Source organism: Capricornis sumatraensis, chromosome 3 (assembly GCF_032405125.1).
Source record: "Capricornis sumatraensis isolate serow.1 chromosome 3, serow.2, whole genome shotgun sequence".
Taxonomy (NCBI): Eukaryota; Metazoa; Chordata; class Mammalia; order Artiodactyla; family Bovidae; genus Capricornis; species Capricornis sumatraensis.
The window spans coordinates 140,721,187-140,746,905 of NC_091071.1; the positions used below are offsets into that span (position 1 = coordinate 140,721,187).

Consider the following 25,719-nt stretch of genomic DNA (forward strand, 5'->3'; position numbering starts at 1 on the left):
CTGTTTCTTCTGTTAACATTTTCAATTTCGGTTCACAATCGAGAACACTGCCCCACAGTGGGCCATCCGACTGCAAACTGAACTGAACTGAACTGAAGACGCTTCGAGACGTGAGCATTGCCATCTCTTGCCACATCTATAAACAAGGCTCTGGGCTCTTTTATCATAACACTCAACTGCTATGTTTCTTGATTGTTGGGAAATTACAGGAAAAATATCTGTATATATTACTGCCAGGAAACCAAGTATCTGTTGAGGGGAAATAGGTATGTACACGTTTTCCAATTCCTGAAGAAAACTGTGCTACTGCTTTATAATCAAATTTATACAGCATTTTGTGAATGACCTCATTTAGAACCACTTACAGGTACATACCCCATAAATATTTTAATAAGCCGCACAGTCATTTGTTTTAGCATTAATATTTTAACACTACAGATGCCCTACTGCCAAACATAATTTTGAATCCCAACCAGTGACTTCATTAAAGAAGCATTCCTTACTTTCTGCTAAAGTGCTTCTGTAAAGCTGGACTAAAGCACTAGCAAATTAATTGCTCCTAAATACCACTTTCCTCATGTGCTCCTTTGCCCAGGAACCTTCTGGGACTTCAGGGTCAAACATGAAGTTCAACCTTATCAAACTGCCCTTTTTTGTTGGTCAGAAAAGACACAATGTTTGCAGTTTCATAGACTTCCACTTGGCACCACTCTGACAGCTCCCAAATCTGACCTGTGGGCCTCGCTTCCCCAGTTTACCATTTGGCATTGGTGATGAATCTGGTTCACGCTGGTTTCCCTAGGAGACTGCAAGTTCCCTGAGGGCAGGGACCACTGACTCCTCCAGGTACATCTGAGGTTCAGGCATGTGGTCAGAAACTGGGCACACAATAAATGGTGGAATGAATGGAAGAATTTAATTTTCAAAGGCACGTTCTCAGAAAGAAGGAAGAGCATGTGTAAGGGCCTTGGATCCGTGAATGAGCAAGAACAGGTTACAGACTAGCAGGAAGACCACTGTAGCTGGGTTTCCTAGCATCCATGGAGCTGGAGAGGGAGCCATGTAACAAACCACACATAATCAAACACAACTATAAAAAGTTCAAGCACATGTTAAGAAATAAACAGTTATGTGCAAGCATGTATTTTCAAAACCGTAACCTCAGGCATTTGGGGATGGTCAGGGTCCATTTTCTCTGCCGGGGCTCTCTAAGTTTCTAAAAAGGATATAGAAAATTCTTCACCTACAGAAAGTATTCAGTGAAATGAGGCCAACTGCACTATTTTGTAGATTTAAAAGCCAACATCTGTGGCTCCCCCGAATAGCAACCAAATGACATCATGATAAAGACCTGCTCAGTGCAATCTTTCACTGTTAATTCATTAGGAATATTTAAAGGAGGAGGGACCAAGTGGACATAAGTCCTTGTAGTCTAAAGAGGCTCACTTAAACAGTGAAATACTGTGAATTAGCTTCTCCCCAAAATGATAAAGCCAAGATTCAACTAAAAACAGTTTATTGGACTTTTTGACAGCTTGGAAGATAAACATGCCTTGCAACCAGCTCTTTCACTGAACGCATGTTTTTATGAAGATGAAAAGCTAGGGGACACAAGGACTAAACGCACAAACAGCTGGTTTAGATTAACTGTGTTTGTGAGAAACATAGATCAATTTTTCAAGTTCCATCTGCTCTAATAATCTTTGATATAAGGAACAGCCTCCTAAGTAACTTAAAACAACATTCAGAGGTTTGCTTACTAAGTTTGGGCCTTTTTCTTTTTGAGACTCTGCCCTCTACAGGAGATGGAGTACGCCTATCTGAGATAGGAAACCAGTATTCTGGGCACAGGTATTTAGGAAAATGGAAAGCCACGCATAACCCACGTGTACCACAGAGCAACTGAGCATAGCTGTTTCTGATGGAAGAGGGGACGTGAAATGAAATTAAACATTTTACTTGAGAATCAGCCACACTGCACAAATTAGGACTGACTTCTCCCCACACCAAATGAGAAAGCTACTTGTGCCCCATTAGTACACCAAACCAAAAGCAAGAAGGTAAAAGTCGAGCAGAGCAAAGGACTCTCAGACTACCTTACCCTGTCTCCGGGGTACCTATTACCACCAGACAGCCAATCAGTGGGCTCCCGATTCACACAGCAAAGGGTGGCATCCTAAAACACGGACCCTAAAGCAGGGGCACTGGGGCTTTCCAGGTGGCGCTAGTGGTAAAGAACCCGCCTGCCAAGGCAGGACACATAAGAGACTCGGGCTTGATCCCTGAGTTGGGAAGATCCCCTGGAGGAGGGCACAGCAACCCACCCCAGTATTCTTGCCTGGAGAATCCCATGGACAGAGAAGCCTGGCTACAATCCATACGGTCGCAAAGAATCAGACATGACTAGAGTAACCTAGCAGGCACACACAAAGAAGCGGCTCCAGGTCCTATCCCAGCCCATTACGTGATCCTTTCCGTACTCTTTTTCACTTAGCTTCCTTCTCCCTGTCTCTTGCACTCACCTTTCTATGCCTTTTTCCTGTTCTCCTTTCTCCAACTGCCAGATGTGGTACACCTGTCGAACGGTACCCTCTGCCTGTATTTCTCCTTCCTCTAGGTATCAGAGATGCTGCTCAGGTAGCACAAGGTGTATGCAGGGTACACTCCATCAGGAAGCAAACTCAGGACAGGAAGGTGAAGTAGAAGGCCACAAAGGGATCATTTTGTGTAACACCTGAGGCTTCTCTTCCCTCTTTTACTAGGAAGTTCCCGATCCATACTCCGGTCTCCGCCTTGAAAATGAAGCTGAGCTGTTCTCCCCGATTCCAATAACACAGCAGATTTGTTTCCCTCCTCAGCAGCCTAAAGCCACAGGAGTGTGCCCCAATTCCAGCGCATCCATAGAGCAAGCACTCATAAATTATTATTGACTGGCTGAACTCTGAAATACAATATATGCACTAGTAATGAAGACACTGCAATGTCAATAGTTTCTAAAAACTGTGCTAAAACCAGCATCTCCTTATTTCAAAAACCTTTTCCGAACGTAGCTGGCTGACTTAATACAAGGTCACACAAGCTTGCAGACGTGTGCACCTCGCCTAGTGTGGCTTCTTTACTGGCTCGGAGTTGCGGGTCTCTCCCAGCCCACCCTGCAAGTGTCTGCTCCCAAGCTCCTGAGGCCCTCCAGACAAAGCACAGATGATTCACTTAATCCCTGCTTTGAGTAAATTATTTTTCAATAGAAGAGGCAACCATCATAACTAAGCTAAGTTCAAAGGTTCACTGTGCCACCACTGTTTGGCTTTTCTGAATGCAGGAAGGGGCATGAAACTGAAAATCTGTTCTTGACTGGTGGTAGGTTTCTTGTTCATTTTTAAACAATGTACTTAAACCTGATACACCTGAATCAAAATTTTCCAAATCAGGCTTCCAGTTAAAGCTACCTCCATGGTAAATTTCTTGTGACAAATTGCATGGGGTTTAGTCAAAGGGAAAGGCTTGCCAGGTGGCACAGCTGGTAAAGAACCCACCTGCCAATGCAGGAAACACAAGAGACATGGGTTTGATCCCTGGGTTGGTAAGATCCCCTGGAGTACAAAACGGCAACCCACTCCAGTATTCTTGCCTAGAAAATCCCATGGACAGAGGAGCTTGGCAGGCTATGGTCCACGAGGTCACAAAGAGTCGGACATGTTTGAGCACACAAGCATGTACAGTGAAAGGGAAATAATTTGATTTTGCTCATAGGAAATATACAGACTTGGTTTAGTGAGGGATGTGTGCTTTCTGGTTTACTGTTTGCAGGAAGGTGAGAGGAATGGTGAGTAGGGGAGAGAAGCAATAATAGGGTTTTAAGGACTTCCAGATGACTGGGCCTTGGCCTCCACCTTGGGTCTCACCCTCCACAGCAGTTCTGGCAGCCCCAGGAGTCCCGAGGATGAGGGTCCAGAGCATCGTGACTCAGAGGTCACCTGCTGCTTCATCATCGCCCTGCATTTGGCCACTCCATGTTCTCTGTCAAAGCTGACTTCCTGGAGTCTTCCTTAACAGAATCTGACAAGGTCATGATCAATGACAGTTACTAACTATGGATGCTTTCCTTACCTAAGGAATGCCAGCAGTCAGCTCTGGGCATGGATGTCTCTTGACCTTGATTTAAGAAGGCAGAGGAAATGGAATCACAGCAGACTCCGGAAGTCTACATTCTAGCCTGCTTATGCTGCAGCCGAGTCATTTTGATTCAGTGGGTAGATCACAGCTGCTTCTACTTACTTCATCAGCATGGCATGAAGATGGATAGATGGTTTAATACAGCAAACTCCTTAAAGGAGGGGATTCCCTGGTGGCTCAGATGGTAAAGAATCTGCCTGCAACATGGGAGAGCCGGGTTCGATCCCTGGTTGGGAAGATTCCCTGGAGAACGGAATGGCTACCCATTCCAGTATTCTAGCCTGAGAAATCCCATGGACAGAGGAGCCTGGCGGGCTACAGTCCATGGGATCACAAAGAGTTGGACACGACTAAGTGAGATTCAAGAGGTATCAGGGACTGGCTTCTCAAAGGGATTTTTCAAGTGAATTGCATTTGCAGGATTTAGGATTTTGTTCTTTAATGAGTTTTAGGCTGAAATGTTGTTTCATACCTGCACATTTGAAACTCTGAGCAGTGAGCCCTCGTTCCAGAGACAAAGTCGTCAGGATACTAAGGAAGCTAGTGGTCACTGACTGGCGTTTGCTCTTCCTGAGTTCGTGCCCACCCATCTGATCCCTGGGTTTGGTCCTCAGCGTGACCTGCAGGTTCTGTTCTGAACTCCTTGCCGCGTTGGCAGCTGTTTTCAGCGCCTCCATCCACTCCTGAGCCCTCTGCCGCGTCTCAGCACGGAGGCGGAGGACGTCTTGGGGGAAAATGACTTGAAAGCAAGAATCACAGTCGTCCAGGTGGTCCAGTTGGACGGCCAGACACACATCCACGTTATAGCTCAGCAGGGGGTCCTCGTCCAGCTTGCCCGGCGGAAAGGCCATCAGGCAGGTCCTGCTCAGCACAAATGTAAATGCTTTCCAGTTGTTCTGCATGGTCAGCCTGTACAGCGTCCCGGATTTGAGGATGTTTTGATACTGTTTGGGGCTATCCAGCACAGGGGATGGCATGAGCAGCTCACGGGATTTCTTCTGTAAACAATGATTCTGTGGACAGTCAATGTGATGGCCAAGCCCTGGGGAGTCGGCCAGCTCTCCCGGCCGGCCCATGTAGGCTGGTGCAGCAGTGTGCACGCCTTCCCAGAGCTTCTGCCCCCAGTCCAAAGCCTCCCACGGCGACTCTGCCTTTAGCTGCAGTTGAGTGTTGTCATACAGGACGGTGTCCACCAGCCTGGCCTCAAGGTTTCCCAGAACAGATATGCTCTGGAAGTGGGACAGCTGGTACGTGGCGTAGAGGTTCTGATTCCCACTGCTGTCGAGGCTGTAGAAGTATAAGCTGTCGGGGGAGAGCTCGGCGTAACAGCTTTGCCAGTAACTGTCATGGTCCTTCCGAATCTCCAGGTAACCCTTCTTCAGGATGTTCGGGAATGCTGGCTTGTGTTCTAGAAAGCAAGGAAAAGAAAAAAAGAAGTAACATATTAATTCATGAACATGAATGAACTGAGTGAGATGACAAGGCGGGTGCCAGAAAACAAACAGATCAGCCTAACCTGCTGGCTCAAACCAAACACAATATTAAACAGAGGTAGTAAAAATTCCAAGTGAGTGTCTAATCAACAAGATGTAATTGAGGGAAACCCTCACATCTGAAGAACTTACCTAGGGTGGAATCCTGACTGCAAAAGTTAACTACTGGGCGGCTGGGGGTCCGCTGTCAATCAGACAGGCAGAAGCCTGTTCAGAAAACAGAAACACTGGAATGACTGGGGTTATGCTCTGCGGGCCCATGAAACAACCGCTTTTTGCCAGAATTTCTTGTTTTCTAGGTAACGGTCTTTTGTTCTTGGTTAGTCATTCAGTCATATCTGACTCTTTTCGACCTCTATGGACTGTAGCCCACCAGGCTCTCTCCTCTGTCCACGGGATTTCTACAGCAAGAATACTGGAGTGGGTTGCCATTTCCTTCTCCATGGGATCTTCCCAACCCAGGGATGGAACCCGTGTCTCCTGCATTGGCAGGCAGATACTTTACCACTGTGTTGCCAGGGAAGCCCAATGTTCTACAAAGCACCAAATATGAGAAAGAATGCTCCTCCTGCCACTTGACCTAACTCCCTGACAATACTCATCTTTCTTTAGGTTGGTAGAGACAGGAAGCGCCAGTGCAAAGAACAGAGCATGATGCGTGCTGCTCACAAACTCCTGATTCTCAGACACTCCCATCAGCCTTCAAGGCCAGGCCAGGGGCCTTCTGGCTCATAACCAGTTCTCCAGACATGACTCAACTAGCTTACTTCTTAGGTGTCTGCTTGGATAGCCGTTCTCTCCCCTCTCTGAACCTGCTTATGCTATTCGCTTCGCTTGCAATGCCCCTTCCACCACTTCCACCGGCTACCATACACTTACCCATCACTCAAGGATCCTCTCTTCTAGAAGGAGTCTGCCCTTGACTCCCCCAACCCCATCCCCTAGTCTGCCTACACACACCCCTGGGTCAGAATCAGGGATCCTTACTATATTATTCTCTTCTAATGGGCTCTTCTCAGGCTGTATTATAATAATTTATTTAAATACCTGAACAAACAAAATAAATGTTGATGCTTTTAAAGAAGTGTGTCTTCCCTACTGGACTATCAGCTACACAGAGGACAGGGGCGAGGTCTGTCCTGTCATCCTTATGTCACGGTGCATAGTGCAATGTCTAGTACATAGTGGGTACTTAGTAAAAGTCAGAATAGAAATAAAGCTTCTAGAACATAAAGCTTCTAGCATAATGCCCAGCATATAGTAGGTCTAACTCCCTTCCCTTCTCTTCCCCTCTTCCCCACAAGTTCATCTGGTCATGCCATCTTTAATTAATGATTAGCTGCCACAGATACAGAGGTCATACTTTAATAAAAGGGGACTGTCACTTGGGAGGTGTCCTGATACTTTCATCGGGCGTGAAAATGAGGTAGCTCTCCTCCCTAGCCAAGTTTTTCATTTCTGAGATGTTTCTCAACCTTTTTGCTGACACATCGGAGACAGTCATAAACTGAGTCACTCCCTAAAGAAGACAAATCACATTCCCAAAGGGGTAGGATTTCTGATCTTGGATGGAGGAGAAAAAAAAGAGTAACACAGATCTAGATCTTAAAATAGCAAACCAAAAGAGAAAAGGAGAGAAATGCGGCGGAGAAAAGCTAATTTCACCTACTTTACATCTCCGGTCCTGACATTCATTAGTATTTCTGTGCTAATTCAAAAGCCATTAATTTCTTGCAACCCGCACTAATCCCTTTGTAGAGAGAGATAATGGAAGACTATTCTCAGGTTATCTTTCGTTTCCGATAATGCAAGAAGAGAGGCAGTGCTGTTAGACACACTGCTGTGGCCTCCTCCCTCTCGTTTCCATCAGGCGCCGATGACAGGTCAACCTTTCCCATAACAAGACCCATAACCACGCTTCCATCCCCATCCCTTCTGAGGCCCAACAGCTCAGCTACGCATTCCTGAGCAAAAGAAAAGCCATCTCTCTTGCTTTTAGCTGGGAAATTTCCTCTCCTTTTCTCTCCTCCCAAGAGCTTTTTACCACAGCTACCACAAATTAGAAATTCTAACTTTAACTGGACCTAAACCAGAAGCACACCTCGCTCCTTTCTGATTGTATAAGCGTGCTCAGTCATTCAGTCGTGTCTGACTCTTTGCAACCTCATGAACTGTAGCCCTCCAGGCTCCTCTGTCCATGGGATTCTCCAGGCAAGAACACTGGAGCGGGTTGCCATTTTCTCCTCCAAGGGATTTTCCCGACCCAGGGATTGAACCCACGTCTCTTGCACTGGCAGGCGGGTTCTTTACCACTGAGCCACCTAGGAAGCCTTTATAAGCTAGGAGAACAGATGCCAGCTTGGGTGGACTGAATGGAAGTCTAGTAGGGAGTCTCAAAAGTTCCCCTACCTTCTTGCTGCAGAATAAGGTAAAGAATGCATAGTGTTTCAATATTTCCTTCCTACCTCAGCTCAGCCCTCTCTAAATAGGTATGTTTAACTGAGAAAGGGAAGAGGGGGGTTAATCATAGGATATGACCCATCCTTATAGACTGCAGTTTGTAGTGTAATTTCTTGAAAAAGAAGAGAACAGATGTGATAAAAAAAAAAAAAAACTATTCTCAGAGTGTAGTCCTTTCTGGAGGGCCTGTTTATATCAAAGCTTATCGGTATGTTGTGTGCAAAGTATGAGTTATCGTTGACTATAGAGGGCTGGAGAACTTCCATTTCTCTTTAATCCCTTGCTGTTACTTTCTGCTGAATCTAAAGTTTATCTGGAATATTTTTGCTATTGACAAATCAGAAGTTATACACTTAAATCTAAGCTTCCATTAATTTACCATAGGTCAATTTTTATTTCCCCAGACCATTTCATCACCTACATTTTTCTAAAGTGTTCCATTTCACCAATGAACACTATTATCTCTGTCTTAACTAATACCATAAACGATTCAGGTAGAACCTCTGACAAAGATTATCACCATTTCCCCAATGAAAACAGAAAGGCAATCAAAATGAATCACTGTATCGATAAATTTCATACTGAAACTACAAGAGACTAATTCTCTCGTGAAAAAGAGCAAGAAACAAGACAAAAACATAAACAAAAAGAACCTGAGAATTCTGTTTCCCCACTGCTTTCCACTGTGGCCAGTTATGAAGACGTGGCTCAGTTCCTCCTCAACAAAGATCCCTTTTCGCTCCCCTTGTCCCAACGACTCAGAGCAGTAGCTTCAGGATAAAAATTGCCACTGACTAAAGAGGAAAAGGGGATTTCCTTATGCACCTGATTCACTTCTGTACTGCCAAACCACCAAAGAGTTCCTCTTTTGCCATTATTTCCTCTCTCTGTTCTCAAAAAAAAAAAAAAGTTTCCATTCTCATAGCCACCATCTTAATCAAGATTTTAAATGGGCTCCCATTGTGAGTCCTCCTCCCCATCCGCCATGTCCCACTCAGTTACCAGGGAAACCTTTCTGGGCGGCTTATAACCTTTCTCATGCCTCCTCATCAGCCTAAAACGCTGCACAAGTTTCCTAGTCCTACATGGTAAAGTTCAAACTCCTTAGGTTGACTGTAACACATTTTCCTATGGACCCAACCCTCAGTCTAAAAAAATCACCAAGCTTCTACACTATTGGTGGGAATGCAAACTGGTACAGCCACTATGGAGAACAGTGTGGAGATTCCTTAAAAAACTGGAAATAGAACTGCCATACGACCCAGCAATCCCACTGCTGGGCATACACACCGAGCACACCAGAATTGAAAGAGACATGTGTACCCCAATGTTCATTACAGCGCTGTTTACAATAGCTAGGACATGGAAGCAACCTAGGTGTCCATCAGCAGATGAATGAATAATAAAGTTGTGGTACATATACACAATGGAATATTACTCAGCTATTAAAAAGAATGCATTTGAATCAGTTTTAATGAGGTAGATGAAACTGGAGCCTATTACACAGAGTGAAGTAAGTCAGAAAGAAAAACACCAATACAGTATATTAAAGCATATATATGGAATTTAGAACGATGGTAACGACTACCCTATATGCAAGATAGCAAAAGAGACACAGATATGAAGAACAGACTTTTGCACTCTGTGGGAGAACGTGAGGGTGGGATGATTTGAGAGATTAGCACTGAAATATGTATATTACCAAATGTGAAATAGAGTCCAAGTTCAATGCATGAAACAGGGCACTCAAAGCTGGTGCACTGGGACAAACTAGAAGGGTGGGATGGGGAAGGAGGTGGGAGGAGGGTTCTGGATGGGGACACATGTACACCCATGCCTCACTCATTTCGATGTATAGCAAAAACCACCACAATACTATAAAGTAATTAGCTTCCAATTAAAATTAATTATTTTTTAAAAATCACGAAGTTTCTGCTACTGTCTCCTCTCCAACTCATGCTTTGTGTGTGTGTGTTTGCTGGAATATTTTTGAAAGCAAATTGCAGACATTTCATCATTACTAATGTCAATACTTCAGGCTATACCTCCAATCTAACAGATAAGAACTTTACAACATATATCATACCATTTTCATGCCCCAAACATTAATAATTCCTTACCTAAAACCCAGTCTGTATCTCATTTTCCCAGATTATCTCAAAAAATTTCTTTATATAGATGATTTGTTCGATTTAGGTTTACACATTGATTGGGTTGACAGGTCTTTATGTTGTTCAGTTGCTCAGTCGTGTCTTGATTCTTTTTGCCCACACAGACTGCAGCACACCAGGCTTCCCTGTCCTTCACCATCTCCCAGAGCTTGTTCAAACTCATGTCCATTGAATCGGTGATGTCATCCAACCATCTCATCCTCTGTTGTCACCTTCTCTTCCTGCCTTCAATCTTTCCCAGCATCCGTGAAAGTGAAACTGAAGGTCACTCAGTCATGTCCAACTACTTGCGACTCCATGGACTATACAGTATAGTATACTGTATACTGTATAGTCCATGGAATTCTCCAGGCCAGAATACTGGAGTGGGTAGCCTTTCCCTCCTCCACAGGACCTTCCCAACCCAGGGACTGCACCCAGGTCTCCTCCACTGCAGGCAGATTCTTTACCAGCTGAGCCACAAGGGAAGCCGAAGAATACTGGAGTGGGTAGCCTATCCCTTCTCCAGTGGATCTTTCCGACCCAGGAATCAAACCGTGATCTCCTGCATTGCAGGCAGATTCTTTACCAACTGAGCTATCAAAGAAGCCCCTCCCAACATCAGGGTCTTTTCCAATGAGTCGATTCTTTGTATCAGGTGGCCAAAGTATGGGAGCTTCAGCCTCAGGATCAGTCCCTCCAATGAATATTCAGGGTTGATTTCCTTTAAGATTGACTGGTATGATCTCCTTGCTGTCCAAGAGACTCTCAAGAGTCTTCTCCAACACCATAGTTAAAAAGCATCAATTCTTTGGAGCAAAGCTTTCTTTATGGTCCAACTCTCACATCCATACATGACTACTGGAAAAACCATAGCTCTGACTATATGTAACTTTGTAGCAAAGTAATGTCTCTGCTTTTTAATATGCTGTCTAGGTTTGTCATAGCTTTTCTTTCAAGGAGCAAGTGTCTTTTAATTTCATGGCTGCAGGTGCCATCTGCAGTGATTTTGGAGACCAAGAAAATAAAGTCTATCACTGTTTCCATTGTTTCCCCATCTATTTGCCATGAAGTGATGGGACCAGAAGCCATGATCTTCATTTTTTGAATGTTGAGTTTTAAGTCAACTTTTTCATTCTCCTCTTTCACCTTCATCAAGAGGCTCTTTAGTTTCTCTTTGCTTTCTGCCATTAGGGTGGTGTCATCTGCGTATCTGAGGTTATTGATATTTCTCCCAGCAATCTTGATTCCAGCTTGTGCTTCATCCAGGCTGGCATTTTGCATGATGTACTCTGTATAGAAGTTAAATAAGTAGGGTGACAATATACAGCCTTGACATACTCTTTTCCAGTTTTGAACCAGTCCATTGTTCCATGCCTGGTTCTAACTCTTGCTTCTTGACCTGCATACAGGTTTCTCAGGAGGCAGGTAAGGTGGTGTGGTATTCTCATCTTTCTAAGAATTTTCCACAGCTTGTTTGTGATCCATACAGTTGTAATAGGTCTTTTAAGTTTCTTTAAATCTGTAACAATTCCCTCTTTCTCTCTGTCATGGCATATATTTTGGGCTTCTCTAGTGGCTCAGAAGTAAAGAATCTTCCTGCCAATGCAGGAGATGCAGGTTCAATCACTGGGTCAGGAAGATCCCCTGGAGGAGGAAATGGAACCCCACTCCAGTACTCTTGCCTGGGAAATCCCATGGACAGAGGAGCCTGGCAGGCTACAGTCCATGGGGTCACAAGAGTCGGACACAACTTAGCAACTGAACAGCAACAATTTATTGAAGAAATTAGTTCCTTTGTCCTGTAGAATTTCGCACAGCCTGGATTTGGCTGAATGTATCCTCAGGGTATTGTTCAAATGCTCCTGTTTCCTAGGTTTACTGTCAACTGCTATATAGATCTCAAGGTCCAGGTAGATGCTCTTCTTTTTTTGTGAGAATATGCTACAGATGGTTGTCCTGCTTGTAGGGATGTGGAGATGGATTAGGAGGGTCAGAGGATGTTAGCCTGATCCCTCTGTTATGAATTTCTCCAGGGGCCTTCCACACGCTATAGCCACTCTCCTCCACTACCCACACTCCAGCCAGGGGACTTGCGGTGACTTTTACTACTGGCCCCACCCAACCATGGATTCTCTCTCACTGTACACCCCCGCCTAGCTTTCCTTGAATCTCTTCTTGTCCAAGTTTTCCTCATATGTAAGGGCTAGTATAAAATCTCACTTCTTCCCGAGGGCTTTCCTTGTCCCCTCTAGTTGAACACAGCTGTCCTCCCCTGAAGCCACAAGGCTCTATGGCTATACCACCTTGGTGACTCATATTTCAGATACTATTTCACACTCATCAAATATGTATTAAATTATATAATATTCCAAGAAAATCAATAAGAAAGGTAAAAAAAGTTTCTGCCTCCACATTCCAGAACTCACAATCCTTCTGCCCAGACTGTAGAGTATCTGATATTGAGCTTTTAGACATTATATATATATGTAATAATAATATAAATAATAGTGAGACTTATTCACATATATTACCATATGTAATTAAACAAAATGTGCTTCCATTTTGGTCACTTTATGCAATTTTGTTTTTTAAAAACCATGTTTTTTTAAAATGCATGTCTCAGATCACAGTTAATGAAACATTTAGGTAAACATTTAGTTTACCAAGAAAGTCTGAATGGCCTGAGTCAAGACAAGGAATGAAGTCCTAAGAATAGGACTCCCAAAGATCAGGCAATAGTTCAGAATGAAAGACAAAGAGCAACACTGTAATGTTTTCAAAGAACTCAAAAGCCTTTGTGCTGACAATATTCCAAACCAAAATTATCTGGGCAAATTTAAAGGAAACATTTAAGTTCATATAACAAGACGAATAAATGTGAAAAGAGGGCCCCACCCTCACATCCTAATAAGCACCCTGCAAAGCCCCCTCCTAATTCCATCAGTTCTGGGGCCAGAAGTTTAACGTATGAATTTTGGAGGATGCAAATATTCAGACCAGAGCACTGGTCAAACATAAATTCATGTTCAACTTCTTTTATTGCTTTAATCCAGACAATTCATTCTTTTATTCATTTCATGGATCTCAAACACAATCCCAGAACAATTTTTCCACACCTTCTTTAGTCTTTCAAACTCCAAATTCTACCATCTCTTTCTATGTACACCAGAGGGAGGGCCTTTATATATATTTTACTTGGCTTCACTTCAACATTACACTAACCAATGTACTATACAAGTGTAAGACCACAGGTGGTTAAGCCAACTGGCCGAAGTTTATATCATAATTCTGTCCTAAATGTCTGGGTAACCCTGGACAAATGACGTAACAAAAGTCTCAGTTTTATCATCTTTAAAATGGGGCTATAATAGCACCTGGGCTTCCCAGGTGGTACTAGTGGTAAAGAATCCGCCTGCTAAAGAATCCTCCTGCAGGAGACGTAAGAGATGTGGGTGCAATCCCTGGGTCAGGAACATCCCCTGGAACAGGGCATGGCAACCCACTCCCAATACCCTTGCCTGGAGAATCCCATGGTGGGCTGGGATGGGCTATAATGCCTGGTGGGCTATAATCCATAGGGTTGCAAAGAGTCAGACATGACTGAAGCGACTTAGCATGCATGCATAATAGTACCTACCTCATTGTATTATTATGAAGAAGAGATCAGTAATTCTCAGAATGACGCCTGACACATTTTAAGAATTCAATCGATCTGTTTCCTACTTCAGCTTCTGGTCTCAAAAGAAGACCAGGAAAAGCGAGTCCTTCCACCTCCACTCTGAAGGTGGAATCTCCCTCTTCTTCAGAATCTCTTCCTCTATTACATCTGAAAATTACCCCTCTATGGATCTCTTCTCCTCTTGTCTTCTAATATCCCAAAGTGTATTGTGTCTATTCTATTCCAAAGTACTCACTTGCACCTGCATCTCCTACGCCTCAATCTGTCTCCTTCCTCCAGATTCTAGATGCTTCCAATGTCTCTGCTTTCTGTCCTGCACAGTCTGGCCTCTGACTACTGCTCTGACCTCACCTCGCACCATCTCACATTTCTTCTCTAACTCCAGCCAAAAGCCTCCTGTGTTTTTTGAACGAGCTGAGTGCTTTCTGGCCTTGAGGACTCTGGAGCTGCTGTGTCCTCTCTCTGGAATACCTCCTCCCAGCTCCACTGACGTCTTCATCTCCTCAGCTTTTCACCTCAAAGGTGTCATCCTCAGTGAGGCCACTGCCTCTCAGCACCTCAGCTAAAGGGCCCCTCTCAGTCTCTTATCTTACGACCTTCTTTTATTTCTTTCAAAGAACCGCTGCTCCTTGAAGACAAAGACCTGGATGTCCCTCTCACCCCCATATTAGCCGCACTGGCTCCATAAGCACTTGTTGGATGCACGCACAAAGGACTCTGCTGGGATCTGTGGGAATGCCAAATGAGTCAGCCGTTCCTTCTCTTTCACAAAAGAGAAAAATCACTTTCTTTTACGGAGCCAGTGCTGGGAAAAGTCACTTTCTCTTTTCACTTTCACTTTTCACCAAAGAGAAAAGTCCCACTTTCTCTTTTGCCACAGTCATCCTAATTTGAGTCCCATCACTTCACATCATGATGACTGGCAGAGTTTTCTCATTTCCACCCCATCTACCAATCCTTCCATACTCTTACAGCCTGAGTGGACCCAGTAAATAGCATCTCTCTTCTTCACCCAAGTTGCAAACCAACTGAGATTGATAGAGGGTAGTCAGACTCATAGCAATCTGAACATGAGCCAGCTGGAGGTTACAGGTTAGGGGTGTAGCCATGAACAGAATCCCAGAATTACACAGATGGTGGCTCAGTGGTTAAAGCGTCTGCCCGCAATGCAGGAGACCTGGGTTCGATCCCTGGGTCAGGAAGATTCCCCTAGAGAAGGAAATGGCAACCCACTCCAGCATTCTTGCCTGGAGAATCCCATGGACGGAGGAACCTGATGGGGCTACAGTCCACAGGGTCACAAAGAGTCGGACACGACTGAGCGACTTCACTTTCACTTCCACCTGTGAGTCACCAGCAACAATGGATCCCTGGATCCAGTGGATCACTAGATCACTCAACATAGACTTTCCCCTCCCAGGGGGCTGCTCACACAGAGCTGATGGGTGGCAAAGCACATTGAGAGGAGCAGGCCAGAATCAGTGTTTCCTTCAGAGGCTGAGTGATACACGCCTGCTTCCTCTCCTAAAGCTGCCTGAAGTTATTCCTCCCTGGGAGTGAAGTGTGCAAAGGGAGGGAGAGAGGACAAGAGCGGCATGCAGGATCTTAATTCCCCCACAAAGGATCAAACCCATGTCCCCTGCAGTGGAAGCTCAGAGTCTCAACCACTGGATCACCAGGAAGTCCATATCCTTTCAATCTTGACTCTCAAGAAATTTTCAAGTGCTTCTTGCCCAACATACCACGCTAATTCTCTCGGCCTGGCTTTGAAGGTCCTCCATTATCTTGTAGTCCATTATGAGTCCTGTTCTGGCTTAGCCTCTGACCACCCCCCCCACGCAGGCTGTGTTCATCTCCACCTCCACTACATGCTCAACCCTCAGTGCTCAGCTGGAACATTCTTTCCTCAATGAAGACTTCTCTGACATTCTAGATCAATCAAGTCTCTTTGCTTTCCAAGTCTCTCTGCTTCATATTCTAGTATCTGACCATGCTTAAGCCAGAAACTAGGAAGAAGTTAACTAGTTTGGGGTCTTTGTTCTCATTAGAGTCACATGAGGGAAGTGAATTTAACAGGATGCACGTCAACTATGACACTGCCACAAATGCCCACAGCAAAGAACATGAAGAGAATGATCTACAGGAATCAAAGAGGGGCTGGGTCCTGGACATTTTATATATGGTACACAGTGCTGGCCACTGCAGTGCTCACCAATGGTCATTAACAAACTCATTCTGGGAGAAATGAACTAAGCTCAAGTGATGAGCTACTTTGGAGATCTTTCTTTGTTGGTGAAAGAGAACATCCCATTTGTTTTCCCTTCATAAACTTAGGGGAAAGGACATACTATCTGTGTAGGCTCTAGAAGAAACAGACCTGTAACATATGTGGCTATGTAGGCGTTAGATACACAGCTAGGGATCTTCTCCATCTAAGTTCTTTGTGCTGTGAGCAACAGTGATAGCGTACAAGTCAACACAGACCTGGTCAATTTTACTCTTTGGATGTGAACCTGACCAGAAGATCACAGACTCAACCTCTTAAATTCAGAGGTTTTCTGTCTTCTCTAACAAGGATATCTCTAGTGTTTATGAACTTTTTTTTACCCAGAAAACATTTCCAAACATCAGCTTTCAAATGATGCTCACTGTCTGCCACGGTGAGCTTCTTATTCTTGTTTCATTAATCTATAGAAATTAAGTATAAAAGAATCTCCCATACTTAGGCCACCAGATTTTAAGATAAGTGCTCTATCTTTGGGTAACACTGAATCACAGAAACCCAGAGGCAGAAGGGACTAGAAATCTCTTCAGCCCAGCCCTACCGGAGGCAGAACCTGCCAGGCGCCTGGCTACTCTGTCGAGTGTCTCCCCCTTCTTTATCAAGAGAACCCTAATTGTGTTTAGGTGTGGAGATGGCTTCTCCCCACCCGCACAGAAAGTGCCATGGTTTGTTTAAAACAATTGGTAACCCCATTTTCCTTTGCCAGAGGTTGCTTTAGGGACCAGTATGGAACCCAGTTCTGACTGCTGATGGGATGCTCTTGGGGGCCTTGGAGAAAAGACCCAGACAAGGAGCCCTGCTTTTTCCCTTCCTGATTTTGGCTGCAGATACATATCTTTGGGGCTAATGCAGCCATCTTGCATCAATGAGGGAAAGAAGAGACACCACCACCTATACTGAGGACAGCAAAGAAAAAAGATGAAAAGTACCTGGATCTTTGATGACTCTGGGGCCACCAGAGGTAGGTGTCCTTAAGTATTTACTGCCTACAGTGTTTGATATGCACTATGTCCAATAGCTATCTGTTAGATGAAAAAATAAAATGATAAATGGCCTCACTCTTTATGCCACTTCTACTGAGTTGAGTATTCTATTACTTGCTTCTAAAAACATTTTAACTGATTTAACAGATTTGGAATGAGGTTCCAGGAAACAAAATGACTTGGCCAAGGGTACACCACAAAGTGTGCAAATGAGGATGGAATGCCAACCTCCAGATTTTCAATCTAGATCACACTGTGTTTTATTTGCGGTGGAGGGAATGAGTCCTACGCTTCCTCAGACTTGAGAGGCAGTTTTATAGCGTGGTTACGTGTAGCCTCCAGAGCGGGCCTGGAGCTTCTCCACTTATAGCCTGATGGCCTAGTGAGATTGCCTTTTCTAAGCCTCCACTTTCTCCTTTGTAAAATCAGGACAATATTATCTAACATATTAAATTATTATTAATATTAAATAAGATAACAGATGAATACTTCTTAGCACAGGTCTGGGCATAAAGTTAACTCACTAAATGATAGCTCTTACTGACAGTATTAATAATAACAAACCTTATTCAACTTGACTCAAGCTTTAGGTAAGGAAAACTGAAAGAGAGGGCAGGTCATTTTCATTCTGGAAACAAACAAACAAAAAAACTGTGTATCCTGATTTTCCAAGTACCAACACATAGAATTCAGCCAAACAGCCTCATAGGCTCATACCTGATACGATAGAAAGTTGTCTACAATTCATTGCGTCAAAGAACTGCCAACCTAGTGTGAAAGGTGAATGGTCAAGCTATTACCTATAATGCATGGCAGAATAAAATGTGCTGTGGAAACATGAAATAAAAGAAAAAACATAAGTGTAATTAAAAATACACAGATAGAGAACAAACTAGTTGTTATTAGAGGGCAAAGAGGTCAGGAAAGGAGAAAGATAGGTGAAGAGAGGTATGAACTAGCAGATATAAAATAAATAAGTTACAAACAATATAAGGCACAGTACAGGAAATATGGCAATATTTTATAATAACTTAATATAGAGTACAGGGTATAAAAACAGTGTATCACTACTACATTGTACACCAGAAGTTAATGCAATATTGTAAGTCATCTATACTTTAATTTAAAAAAATGGAAAAAGATGGAAAGGTCTCAGAGAGGATGTGGCATTTGAACTGATCCTTGAAAGATAATGGAGGATTGTGAAAAGTGAAGAAGGCTGGGAAGGTCTTCTGGGTAAAGAGACATCATAAGCAAAGGCTAAGTTGGTTGAACACACATGACAGATTCAAAATTAGCACCGAGATGGGGGAAGAAGGGGCTTTCCTGGTGGCTCAGATGGTAAAGAATCCGCCTGCAATGCAGGAAACCCAGGTTCGATCTCTGGGTTGGGAAGATCCCCTGGAGAAGGAAATGGCAACCCACTCCAGTATTCTTGCCTGGAGAATCCCATGGACAGAGGAGCCTGGCAGGCTATAGTCTATGGGGTTGCAAAGAGTCGGACATGACTGAGCAAATAATACCAGGGGTCTTTATCAGTAGGTGGGGAAGAAAGGTGCAGGTGATAAACTTAGAAAGATTATCTGGATGCTTCAGAAAATTTACACTTGATTTTTGTAAAGAATGGGGAACCAGGATTCATTTTTAAGAACAGAGTAGCATGAAAAGATCTGTGTTTTAAGAAGGTAACTCTAGACGTTTGTAAAATTAGTAACTGTAGTCCTCCTTAGCCAAGAAAGATAAAATGCATTAACAGAACAGCCGCAAAAAAAGTCAAAGACACTTCATTTTCAGAGTTCCCATATAGATTTATTAGGAATCAGGATGCCAGTTGGCAATGAGGCATGTTAGGTTTCCGAAAAATATAACCAATGGAAACTATACAACCATATAAAATCAACTTTCTGTGACCTATTTTAGCAACTTCTTTGCACTGACTAATGGTGCTGAAGGGTGAATCAGAGTCAGCAAGAGCCCATGTCCTGGTGACTTCACTTGTTCTAAGCCCACAGGAATATTCCCACTTCTATTGGCTCCAAGGCTTTTGAGAAATATCATAACTGAAAAAGCAGTCAATTTAGTGTACGTCCCAAATTTGGCCTTTTTTTTTTTTCTCAAGTGAAAGATGGGGGAAAAGGGAATTGAAATGGAGCAACACAGAGCTCAGGATAAAGAAACCATCCTGCCATGGTTTTTCCAGCCCTACATAAAATCTCTGTTGAGATCTTTTCCTGAAGATCTCAGCACAAGAAACACAGGCAGAGGAATGGTACTAGGTCACCAGAGAGTGAGACTGAAGGAAACAAAAGCCCAGCTGACCACTACGCTTGCCAAGCAGATGAAAACGTGAACACAGCTAGGAGGGAAGCACCCGTCAGATTCGGGTTTCAGAGCTCCACAGCTAAGGCCAAGGATTTCTTTTAAACATTTTTATTTTAAAAACTGCAACAGCAGTTCGTCCAGAAGTAGAGTTACAAGGCACACAGAAATCCTTCTGTGTAAAATAATTACAACCATGCCTATATTTCCACCGCGACTTTCCATCACTGATCTGACTACAGTAATTAGCTCCCACACAACCATGAGTCGAGGTCAGTTCAACTACATCTTAGAATCATTTTAGAGTTGGAAAAGATTATAAAGACAATTGGACCTGCTTTACTAGGTTTATAAACCAAAGGCAACAGACAAGTGATTTTTCCAAACTTACGTGGCAAGTTAGGAACAGAGGTGGGATAAAATGCTCGCAGGCCCTAAGTGAGTGTTCTTTCCATAAAGCCTCCCCTTTTCTACTACGTGTATATATTTAGGGCAATAAGTGTGTGTGTGTGTACACCCAATTTTCATATTGATAACATTCTAGTGTCCACATGTTCCTATAGGGACTTTTCATGTTCTTGCCTTAATATATTTTTATATTTGGATTGTAATCCTACAGTACTACATCCTCATCTTCTCTGTCCCATGGAAAATGCCCTGCTGCCTACAGCTGTACCATTTACTCAGTAAACAAAATAGGATGATAGTGGTGCCAAGGGGTAACAGGTTAAAGCAGACACTAGTTGGGAGCATGTCTGTACAGAATGAAGATTACTACAGTGCTAGGACTGCACAGGAGCCATGCTGGTGGTGGAGGCAGGGCCTCTACTCAGGACTGGCTCCCAGTCTCACCTTGCTACAGCTGCCCCGGGCAACGCAGACCCTGGGATGGCAGGAGGAGTAGGAGCTGGCCCTGGGGGAGCTTTGGTCTCCACCACCTACTCTGAGGTAGCTCAGTGGTAAAGAATGCGCCTGCAGTGCAGAAGACCTGGGTTCAATCCCTGGGTTGGGAAGATCCCCTGGAGACGGGAATGGCTACCCACTCCAGTATTCTTGCCTGGGAAATCCCACGGACAGAGGGCCTTGGCAGGTACAGTCCATGGGGTCCCAAAGAGTTGGACTCCACTGAACGACTAGCACTTCCACTTTCCCCGACCCTGAGGTTCTTTAGGAGTAACTGCCTGTGTTGTAAGGTGATGGATGTGTCAAACGGATGGATCATGCTTCTGTAGTGTATACGTGTATCAGATCATGACGGACACCTAAAATATCTTATAATTTTGTCAATTATACTTCGATAAAGCTGGGGGATAAAAAAGAACTGCTGCTATCTCCCTAGATCTATTCCTTCCCATCAGTTTATGACCTCACCCTTTGGACATGATAATTCCATCCTCAGATAATGCAGACAGTCTTAACTAGGTTGGATTCAAGCTATACTCCACCCACCTTGTAGGACCCACTGGTAGGACCCTTTGTTCACTCAGCACTTAGCACAGTCTATCTTAGGTTTGCCTCTGCCTGAGGCAATGGAATCTCGAGAATGCATTTACAGGCTTCTGAGCGCAAAGAGTCGGACACAACTGAGCGACTGAACTGAACTGAGTAAGACTGAGAAAGGCAGCGGAGATGGGGCGGAACTCTGAAGCCCTCTTTCCATGGTCACAAACCAGGGGTTCGGTTTCCTTATGCTTTTCTGCATGGCTAACATTCAAGGCTGTGAAGAGCAAAGCTGCAGTCTTCCTTCTGCAGACCCACTGGTCCCCTAAAGGGCTGTGGCCAGCTCTGCAACTGTCCACGTAGTAAACGTGTTAGAGCAGGAAACAAACCTTGCTTAGCTAGACTGCTTCAGTGCGCCTCGGTTTTTCCTAACCAGTGATTCCCGAAGGGATTAATTTTAGTTGATGAACATTATCCAGGTCTGTTTCTTCCATACCACTTCCTACCCTTGACCCCAACAGGGACTGATTGCCAACACAGCTTCCAGAGTGGAGGGTTCCGGAGACAGATCTACTGGCTTCCGAAGTAGGGGTTCAGGTCTAGTTTCACGGTTCAGAGCATGGACTCTGAAGATGGAGTGCCAGGTTCAAGTTGAGGATCCACTTGTTACTAGTAGGGGGACTGTAAGCACGTTACTAAAGCTCTCTGTGCCTCAGTTTCCTCATCCTTAAAATGGAGTCAATAAAAATGAATTAAATAAGTGACTATCTGCAAAGAACTTAAAATAGTCAGTGAACAAAGTAAGTATTATTATTATTTTTTCCCTTCTCTCTCCACCCGGGCTCTCTTACTTACCCTGAGGATAACACACCAGGTGCTTAAATGTTGGCTTTGACGGTAACAAGGAGGCTATTGATATGTTTGATGTATATTGCTCTCATATATACCAAAAACCTAGCAAAGAAGTGGTCTTCAAACCCAAAGCAATAGTCTTCTATAAAGAAACATTATGAGCGAACAGGCAAAAGCTGAAGAGTGATGCAAAAAATTACCTCGCAGGACTGCCAACTACAGGACGAGCAAAGGGCAAACCACAATTACCTCCCCAGGCGCTGTGCTCCCCCAACAGCAGTCAGAAGATCCCTCTACAAAGGGCAATCGTAGCTGCAACTGTGTGACCCTGGAGTCTGAGATGGTATCCGGAGACTCCTCCACGGCCAGGACACCATTCTTCCAACACGAGGGGCTATTTTATAAGCCATATCTGTCTGATTCTCTCTTATCACAAGGAGACTACACGGCAGCCTTTGAGATGAAAGCAAATCTTCATTTTTCACTGCTGCTAAAGAACTTCACAGAAAAGACATGCAAGGTATGAGATGCTATGAGATGACCAGGCGAGGCTCTCAGAAAAGAGGGTGGAGCGGTCGTTTTTCTAGAAAGGCATAAACCCGCTAAAGAAGTTGATGTTCTTAATTTATCAGCTTTATTTCTATCAGAATTATGTTAATCTCACATGCAAATATTTGTTCTGAGCCCATATTATGTTCAGAGCCCTATATTAGGTACTGAGGATAAAACCATGCACACGAAACAATCCCTTCCTCAGTGACCATAAACTCTGGTGTGGAGGACAGTAAACTGTTGATGACAAGTCAGTGTGAGACAAGGGATGGTCTATTTCTCATTAACGAACCAGTGACTCGCTGTGAGAAAGTACAGTGCAGGAAGACCAACTGAAGAAATATTTATTGTGAGGTCATTTTATGAAACTGACTATGCCAGGAGAAACCAGGAGTGACTGGCAGGATCACTCTGATTCTCGTGGATGAGTTTCAAATTCAATTATAATACTAATAATATTACTAAACGTTTAAGACATTTATTAAGTGTTTGAAAGTGAAAGTGTTGCTCTCTCGTGTCTGACTCTCTGTGACCCCCACGGACTGTAGCCCACCAGGCTCCTCTGTCCATGGGATTTCCCAGGCAAGAATACTGGAGTGGGTTACCGTTACCTTCTCCAGGGGATCTTTCAGACCCAGGGATTAAACTCAGGTCTCCTGCATTGGAGGCAGATTCTTTACTGTCTGAGCCACTAGGAAAGACTTAAGTGTTTACTTTGTGCCAAACATGGTTATGAGAAGCACTTTAGATCTTTTAACCCCTTTAATGCTCACAAGATACTGAGGTAAATACTACTATTATCCCATGCTTTATGGCCAAAAAAATAAAGGCTCAGAGAGGTTAAGAAACTTGCCCTATGTTACACATCAAGTAAATACTGAAACAAGGAAGGAAACTCTTAACAGTCTAGACCTGGAGTCATTTTCTTAATACGCTTGCTACTTTGTCAGACCAGAAGGCCTTCTTCAGACAGGCTTGCCCATTAGCCAAATAGCTCTTACCATACCTCAGCTACGCACTGCCCTCAATATGCCAAAATCTGAGTTGTTTTATATCCAGAGCAATGTTTATCCTCGGTAAGGCTCAAAAGCCCAGTTGCTGCTGCTGCTGCTGCTAAGTCGCTTCAGTCGTGTCTGACTCTGTGCGGTCCTACAGACAGCAGCCCACCAGGCTCCCCCGTCCCTGGGATTCTCCAGGCAAGAACACTAGAGTGGGTTGCCATTTCCTTCTCCAATGCATGAAAGTGAAAAGTGAAAGTCAAGTTGCTCAGTCGTATCCGACTCTTAGCAACCCCATGGACTGCAGCCTACCAGGCTCCTCTGCCCATGGGATTTTCCAGGCAAGAGTACTGGAGTGGGGTGCCATTGTCTTCTCCAAAAAGCCCAGTTAGTCACTGCCAAATGAGGTGGAAGACACAGAGGCCCTACCTAATAAAGAAGACCCTCAGGCGTACTGTTAGGAAGGAAAGGGAAGGGATGGGGGTGGGCAAAAAAGGAGGAAGGGGCAGCTGAGGAGAAACCCACTACTGGAAAGTCTCTAAGCTACTCAGATGAGCTCAGAGAAGGATCCAGAAAAGAGTAAAAAATCAACTGGAGAAGACTACAAAGTAATACAGCCCATAAGTAAGGGAGAGACACAGAGATAAGGGCTGGACACAAAACCAGGCTGCCCTCATCAATGGAAATCCCCCTCACTAAAGTTTATTTCTTCTGAGGAGCCCTCAACCTCTCATTACCCTGTCAGCTTTTACAGCTGAACTGGAGGATGTGAGGATGATGGGCTCTTTTCTGGACCCTGAACTTCCAAGCGCCTGTGGGACACTCCAGCAGAGATGCCCCAGGCAGTGGGATGTGTAAGTCTGAGACTCAAGAATGAGGCCTGGCCTCATCCCAAACCTCCTGGGTCCTCAGCTCCAGCTCTGGCCAAGACACCACAGTACCTTCCTCGGCTTTGGCCATACTCCTTCAGGAGGAACAACTGCTGCAGTCTGGATGGCTGCTTTCAAAGATTTTAAAGCGAAGTTCACTCAAAGATCTTGGCTGATTTTGACAAGGGTGTACCTGGGTGCTGACACCACCACCCCCCCCCCGCCCCACTCCCACTCCCAAATGCAGCGAGAATTACAGCTGACAGAGTGGGTGACCGGTCACCAATCTAACTCTTCTCCACACACCCTCCCCACCAGCTCAAGAATGGGCGGCCAGTGGGCCCTGCTTACCCCTGCCCTCAACCGAGTGAGCAACACAAACAAGATTTATATCTCCTGTTCTCCACAGCGTGCCAGACAGAAAAGACGTCAGAAACCTGGCAGGTCATTTTCCAACTTCATTAATTCCTGATAGAATGTGTATTCTATGGATACCCAAAAGCTGGCCACATGATATAACATCAATACCTGCAAAGGCCATTTGTTACAGTTTGCTTTTCAAACTGAATGGTAATTCAGTTCTTATATTTCAACATAATACCCAAATTTTTTAAAATTGAGAATTAAAAAGTAAAGATCATGGTCCATCATATCCTCAAGGGAGCAGCTAAGGAAGGTTTTCTCTTTAGGTTCCTTTAGAGAACTTGAGGAAGGCCAGTTTTTGCATTTACAATCTAGACAAGATAGGAAAAATAAAACTGTAGATACGACGTCCTAACTTGAGTTATGCCAGGGATTTAGAATGGTTACAGGGGGTTAGTGATTTTTAAAAAAATCTACATGTACTTCAAGAAACTAAACAAGAACTGAGCTTGCTTACTAATCAATGAGTACAATTGTTTACACAGCATGGGTGTGTATTCAGTCGCTCAGTCATGTCCAACTCTTTTGTGACCCCACAGACTACAGCTCTCGAGGCTCTTCCATCCATGGAATTTTCCAGCAAAGAATACTGACGTGGGTTGCCATTTCCTCCTCCAGGGGATCTTCCTGACCCAGGGACAGAACCCACATCTTCTGCATTGGAAGGTGGATTCTTTACCACTGAGCCACCTGGGAAGCCACTTGTACATGAGCCCAAGGCAAAACTCTCATTCTTAAATAAATAAATACATGTAACGCTAAAACAGAAACAAAGTGCCAAAAGAAGTCTCCCCAGTTAACTGAGCAGAAGCCATCTAAACTAGGGCTTCCAAGGTGGTGCTAGCGGTAAAGAACCCATAGCCGACGCAGGACACATAAGAGATGTGGGTTTCATCCCTGGGTCAGGAAGATCCCCTGGAGGAGGGCAGGGCAACTGGCTCCAATATTCTTGCCTAGAGAATCCCATGGACAGGGGAGTCTGGAGGGCTACAGCCCATGGGGTCACAAAGAGTAGGACACGACTGAAGCCACTTAGCATGC

General features: G+C 44.3%; 1 protein-coding gene across 1 annotated transcript in view; it reads right to left on the minus strand.

Annotated features, from left to right (window-relative positions):
* PLEKHM3 (pleckstrin homology domain containing M3) overlaps window positions 1-25,719 on the minus strand; it is a 180,314-nt gene that overhangs the window by 152,945 nt on the left and 1,650 nt on the right. Inside the window, exon 2 of the mRNA XM_068968990.1 lies at window positions 4,646-5,581. Coding sequence (XP_068825091.1) covers window positions 4,646-5,581 — 936 coding nt within the window. The remainder of the gene's footprint in view (window positions 1-4,645; window positions 5,582-25,719) is intronic.